The sequence below is a fragment of the Sinocyclocheilus rhinocerous genome, unplaced genomic scaffold (genome assembly GCF_001515625.1).
Source record: "Sinocyclocheilus rhinocerous isolate Xijiao unplaced genomic scaffold, SAMN03320098_v1.1 scaffold345, whole genome shotgun sequence".
In the NCBI taxonomy this organism is placed as follows: Eukaryota; Metazoa; Chordata; class Actinopteri; order Cypriniformes; family Cyprinidae; genus Sinocyclocheilus; species Sinocyclocheilus rhinocerous.
This window is the reverse complement of record NW_015630020.1, coordinates 328,225-335,073: the sequence shown is the minus strand read 5'-3', so window position 1 is coordinate 335,073 and position 6,849 is coordinate 328,225. Positions and strand designations below refer to the sequence as shown.

Here is a 6,849-nt window from a genome sequence, read left to right as displayed (position 1 = left end):
GTAAAAATGTTGAGCATTAACATTTTGTTAATCTGTTGTTAATCTAAAATATGCAATCTTCTACCCACTCCATTTTATTTTATTTTATTTTTATGTCAGAAAGGTAAGCAAATAAGAAACACTTTATTTCACAATATCAAATAAAATGAGAGAAACAAAATAATATCACAAAATACCACACATGAGCACACGCCACACGACTTTTATTTTGACATGACATAATAGTATGTTTACTGTGGTATAACTGTTTATCATATACGTGCTCGACGTTGTCACTTTAAAACGACAAGGTTTTGTAGGTACTTAATATCTATGTGGTTAAATACGAGTTAATATGAAAATATTGGAAGAATATAAGACTTGTATTCTTCCCAGACTGATCAAATGCGGAAGTTTTGATCTGCGCTTTTATTTGCGTCTAGCGGAAGTAGCGTCAGACATTTTCTCGTCAACAGCTGGCGAAATAATCCGCATAAACCTATTTAATGCTAAACTACAATGAGCACCAGAATCAAACTATAGACAGTAGCATCTTGGAATTCTAGCCGCTAACCTCTCTGGCTGTATTCTTGTACCTGTTAGCGCAAAACAATGTCGGCATCACAAGGAAGCACAAACACGAATACGGAACCATGGGGTAGTTTTGATGACAACATTATCCAGGTAATTTCACCTCAGATCATCGTTATTACTGTAACATAACTTCTGGAATACACACTTTTTTTTTTACTGTTAATAAAGCTTAGTGTGCTTTTCTTAGCCTGTCCTCGAATGCTTGAAATTGGCGTTGTGGTTATGCTATGTATCGTGTATCTTGATATCATGGTGTATATATATACCATAGTAAAAAGTAATATATTTAAAATACATTTACTTCATACTAAGTATAGTTCAGATCTATTAACATATTTACTGACAGATAACTTGAGACTTACTGATATCAAAATGATAATTAAACATTACTTGTGCACAATGCAGTTTTCTTAATATTAAGTCTAAAATGTGTTTTAATGTCACTTTTTGATGAGGATTGTATGATCTTTGAATAATATCAGACTTTAAATGCAAAATATTTAACGTGTACCTGAAGTATACTTGCAATAGTTCCACTTAAGCACACTGAAATGTACTAAGTATATCTTTAATAGTACTTCAGCACAACTTCTGCACAATTAAAGTGCATTAAGTGCAAAATTAGTTGTTCCAATTTAGCAGACTTTAAGTATACCAAAAGTACAATTGCAGGACATTTTAAAGTACATAAATATAAAAATGTATTTGTAGTATACTCGGCATGAAATAAATGTATTTCAAATACATTTGAGTATATTTATTTTTCACTAGGGTGTGTTTATGTTTAGGCAGAATTTGCATAGTACTCTAGGTTTCGCGAAATATAATAAGCCAACGACTCAAAACTGTGGTATAACTGTTTATCTTAGTTTAGCATTCACGATATATCATAGTTTTTAGTAAACATATTAGCACAGAATTAAAATGTCCTGCATGCTACATAATTACATTCTCTAACATATTACAAATGTGCAATTGGCTTCATCTTAAAAAAAAAAAAAAAAATACAATGAGACTTTTTAACGCAGTGTTTGTTCTTTCATGTGACTGACCCTAGGGCAGCGGTTCGGCAGTGATAGACATGGAGAATATGGATGACACCTCTGGTTCCAGCTTTGAGGATATGGGGGAGATCCATCAGCGTATGAAGGAGGAGGAGGAGGTGACAGCCGAGGCAGCAGCTACGGAGGAGGACAACGGAGAATATGGAGAGTTCCTCGGGATGAAGGGCTTGAAGGGACAGTTGGGCAGACAGGTTGCCGATGAGGTGAGCTAGAGGGAGGGCTAGGAACTCGTTTGACATATGAGTCACATGAACATGTCTAACGTTCCTTTGAATAGTTCTGTTTAGCTTTGTGTAGATAAGACTACTAATATATCTCGTATCCACACAGGTATGGCAGGCAGGAAAAAGACAGGCCTCAAAAGCATTTAATCTCTACGCCAATATTGACATTCTCCGGCCGTACTTTGATGTGGAGCCTAATCAAGTCAGAAACAGGTCAGATGCATGTCAGGCTTTCTAACAGCGGTTTCTGCTACAGCATCATCACTGATTCTGACTCAATTAACCAACTGCTTGATCCACAGGTTGGTCGAATCCTTGATCCCAGTCCGAATGATCAACTTTCCACAGGTAAGACACTTCAGAATTTTAGTTGTAAGCAATGAGCAACAGAAAGCAAGTTTAGTTGTATTGGTAAGAGCAGGTGTCTGGCGTCTTTGAGCGAGAGAGATGAATATTATTATTCTTATAAAGCCCACATTTCTAAGGCCTCTAAATGATCAACTTAATCAAAACTTTGTTGTACACAATCAATCTTTTATCTGACTGAGAGTTCATACTTGTAACAAGTAAAATGTCTTTTAGTATGTTTAAAAAAAATGTTGTGTTACATGTCTTGTTGCTGTAACATTTTTACTGATTTTTAAAGTAAACGTAGAAATAACTGTTACATTATTAGTATTTTTTTCAAGTTGAACACCTACTGGACTGAAGCAACTTTTTACTTGATTATCCATACATTTTTTTTATTTATTTTTTTTTTAGAAAAAATGAAATATGATCATCAGGCTTTTGAAGAACGTTTATTTGTTCATCTCTTTAATCACTGTATCATCATTATCACATTGCATTATGCGTTGATCCCCACAATTAAAACTAAAGAGCTTTGGTCATAAAACTAAGCATTTAAAGGGGTCATATGATGCTATTTTAAAGATCATTATTTTGTGTATTTGGTGTAACAGAATATGTTGACATGCTTTAATGTTCAAAAAACACATTATTTTTCAAATACTGTACATTATTGTAGGTCCTCTATGCCCCGCCTCTCTCAAACATGTTGTTTTCAACAAAGCCCCCTCCTTTGACAAGCGCAGTCTGCTCTGATTGGCCAGCTGACCCAGTGCATTGTGATTGGCCGAACACCACAAGCACGCATCGGAAATGTAACGCCCCTTACCATAATCGCGAGCGTCAGCTTTCAAAGTAAATATCAAGACACACACACACACGAGGCGTTACTCTGCGCTGCGCAAAACTCCGCATTTGAACAGTAATAATAGAATACTTAAACTAATAACAAAACAGCAGCTGATTCAGAAGCGCCAGATTGTCATAGCAAAGTCAGAACTACCTCCTCTGCTAGGTTCACGAAACGGTCGTCCATACGAGCTGTTTTAGGTAGGTGCGGCTGACTCTTAACTTTTATAAAGAATATCTCTTTGGATTTGAGACTTTAGTCTTTGCAACTTTACAGATCTTCTTTATGCACCAAGAGCTTGTAACACTCCAAAGAGAAAGGAAAACTTGAAATCGCATCATATGACCCCTTTAAATAGTTATATCGTCTTATTACTTATTAGGAGATTTAGTGTGTAAGCAGATATATTTATTTATTTTCTATTGCAAGCTTAATCTGTTTTCTTGTATTTTGCTTAACTGCATGTCTTTCCTCATTGTCTCACAGCACATTTTAGTTTTGAGCTTTTTGAAAAGCCAAAAAATGGGACAAAACTGTGTTACTCAAACCACTGGACAGCGCAGATTTTAGAACAGCATTGTTTTTCTTCATTAGTTCTTTTTTTAGCGCAGTATTTAGAGAAGCATTGTTTTTCTTTATTTTTTTTTTTTTTTTTTTTTTTTTTAATCTGTTAAACCCAGAAAGTTGCTGGAGAGCTGTATGGACCAATGATGCTGGTGTTCACGATGGTGGCTATTCTGCTCCATGGCATGAAGACATCAGGAACTGTCATTGTAAGCAATTTGCCACACGTTTGTCTGTGTCAGTGAGAAATGTCATCCAAAATTGTGAACAATTTTAATGATCGAATCTTATTGTTTGTTTGTTGAAACAGAGAGAGGGTACGCTGATGGGAACTGCCATTGGAACCTGTTTTGGATACTGGTTGGGAGTGTCCTCCTTCATCTATTTCCTTGCTTACCTGTGCAACGCTCAGATTACCATGCTGCAGATGTTGTCTTTGCTAGTAAGTACCTCGCATTACCCATGAAGAGAGTATATGACATGCTCACTTCATGCTAGGGCTGTTTAGTTTACGCTGTGTTCAGGAGTGTCTCATATTATCTTTGTTTTCAGGGTTACGGTCTCTTTAGCCACTGTATGGTCCTTTTCATCACTTACAATGTGCACTTCCACTCGCTCTTCTACATTCTCTGGCTGGTGATCGGAGGACTCTCTACTCTACGCATGGTAAAGGAAGAATGAACGAGGGCTAAGATTATGAAGATTATGTATGTGTAGTCATTGCTTTGTTGTCTTTCTCACAGGTGGCTGTGTTGATTTCCCGTACTGTTGGTCAGACTCCTCGCCTCATCTTGTGTGGAACCCTGGCTGCTCTTCACATGCTCTTTCTGCTCTACCTGCACTTTGCTTACCATAAGATGGTCGAAGGTAAGACATGAGCCTGAGCGCAAGGAGAGCTGGGTGATACAGCAAAAAAAAATACAAATTAAATGTATTTTATTTCACAAAATACATTTTAATTCCATGAAGAACAAAAACACTATTAAAATCCACTCTTTTCACTGTTAAATGAACACAAGGAAACATATATTATGTTTGTGTATTATTATTCATGCATATGCACTAAACTAACAATACATAGAAATAAACATCAATATTTGCATACACATATTTTTATGCAAAACATTTTAATACGTGCATGCATAGACATGCATGCGCATTTTTGAGTGATGATGCAAAAGAAAGTATTAATAGTCTTATCATGAGACACCAGACAAAGAAGAATTGTAAATTAGTTTAATGATATAAGCTCCTTAGGAAATGTTAATGTCCAGATAAAAATCGCATTCATAATTGCAGTATTACTACTTTATATCTGCAGCACACTCTTTGTAATATATAGTAAATATGCAATATATCATTCTCGTGGCAAGTACAGTTCAATCCAAAATACTAACTTAAGGAACGTAACAACAGGATTGTTAAAATACTTCACTGGAGCACTGAACTGCTTACTGAAGGTCTATAAATTATTAAAACAAATTAACAAGTTAACATAAGTGTTCCATCCCTTTAGAGCAACAATGTAATGAACGAGATGGTGCACGAGAATGTCTTCAAGGCATTATTGTGACCTTTAGTAATTGAAATTCCCTCTTAAGTCTAATTTTAGAGACAGTTGAGCACCTACAGTATGTGTTTTTGGTCCTTTTTATTTTTAGCCCATCAGAATGAGGCCAGTTTGAAAACTTTCATTTGTCTGATTTGTAGTTCTTACCTGTGGTTGAGCAGTATGACCAAAGTCTTATATTTGCATTACTCTACATATATATGTTGCCTTCATATGTAAATAATGTAAAGCAATCCTGTTCACTGATATTAGCACAGATATAAGCACTGCGATCGCAACATTTCTGTCACACATTGCAAGTCCAACTGGTATGGCCTTTTGTAACCGTTAGTATCGAGTTCCCCTCAAAAAGTCAATGAGGGATTTTTTTATTCCTATGAGAGACTATCAAAAGCCTATGCTCTCAGGCTACTGTACTTACAGTCAAGATTTTGCTGTCTTACAGGCTTCGTCAATGTTGTGTTTTTCTGTTTGCAGGTATTCTGGATACCTTGGAAGGACCCAACATCCCACCCATCCAGAGAGTGGCCAGAGATGTTCCTGTTGTTGCAAATGCTGTTGTAAATGCCACCATCAAGTCAATAGCTGCAGTTGTACAGTCACAGTGATTATATATGTGTCTTCTGGGATTGCTCACACAGTCCAGTGAGGCTGGTGTACATATGTAGGGTCAGGGCAAAACAAAATCATGGGGCAGTCTCTGTTGAGCACCTTGGGCCTGAGCTCAGTTTGTCTCATCTCATATGTTGTTCCTGATGCGGTCATACAGACCTAAAAGGATGTTCTTGGGTCGAGACGACTTCACTTAATTTAGGCTCGTGTTATTATGAGACACACACTATCCCATTCACTCTACACTTGTCTTAATCCTTTTTTGCTAAGGGTTACAGTACCCATGATGTGCTAATATTAGAATGGTTTAGTCAGAATATGTATGGATTCCTTAAGGATGCTGATACTACTAATTATTCTTCAAAAACCCCGTTGACATTAAATGCAGCTGGATGTTTGCGCTCTGTGAGAGTGCACTGATTGTCCTCGCAAACTGTCTCAGTAACTGAGTGGCATCACACAATACTTCTGTTTTTAGGTCCTGTTGCATAATTCTTTTTTTTAGATATTTTCACAGTTGCAAAGGAAGTCTTTATCAAGATTCGATAGAGAAATCTTGATCCGAAGACGAAGCGCATAGAAATACAGAAATGCAATGATATTTTATTTGAAGATGAGAAAGATTATGATGCATGCAATCTTTTTTTCCTAATCCATATTTAACCAGCCATTGTGGTGCAGTCTGATTCCTGCTATTTAAAGCTATGGTTGGGGGTGAGGGTTTCCTGCTCTCTCATTATGTTGTCTTGTACATGTGAGCTTCTTATTTAAAGGCTTCTTGTAAAGAGAAAATAAAGAAACGCTGTTGTCCTTATTTGTGATCAGAGGCGTCCTGCCAGGATATGTTTAAAACTTGGAATTTAGACTCCAATTAAAGCGATTAAACAATACCTAGAGTATTTTGTATTAATACTGCACATAACAGTAGCTGATGCGCTGAACAGTAACATTTTGCTAAACCTAAACATGGTCAATACTCCAAATGATATGATGTAACTTAATGAAAGCTGCTCTGAGATGAACACACTGGAAATTGTTTCATAG

The 6,849-nt window shown here is 36.4% G+C and overlaps 1 protein-coding gene across 1 annotated transcript; it reads left to right on the top strand.

Moving 5' to 3' along the window:
• Positions 1 to 352: 352 nt before the first annotated feature.
• Positions 353 to 6,601, top strand: yipf3 (Yip1 domain family, member 3). Its single transcript, XM_016551583.1, has 9 exons — positions 353 to 663; positions 1,631 to 1,840; positions 1,968 to 2,074; positions 2,164 to 2,209; positions 3,740 to 3,832; positions 3,934 to 4,065; positions 4,176 to 4,289; positions 4,367 to 4,490; positions 5,671 to 6,601. Exons 1-9 carry the CDS (start codon positions 592 to 594, stop codon positions 5,799 to 5,801), a joined length of 1,029 nt encoding a protein of 342 aa, XP_016407069.1. The 5' UTR covers positions 353 to 591; the 3' UTR covers positions 5,802 to 6,601.
• The last annotated feature ends 248 nt before the right edge of the window (positions 6,602 to 6,849 follow it).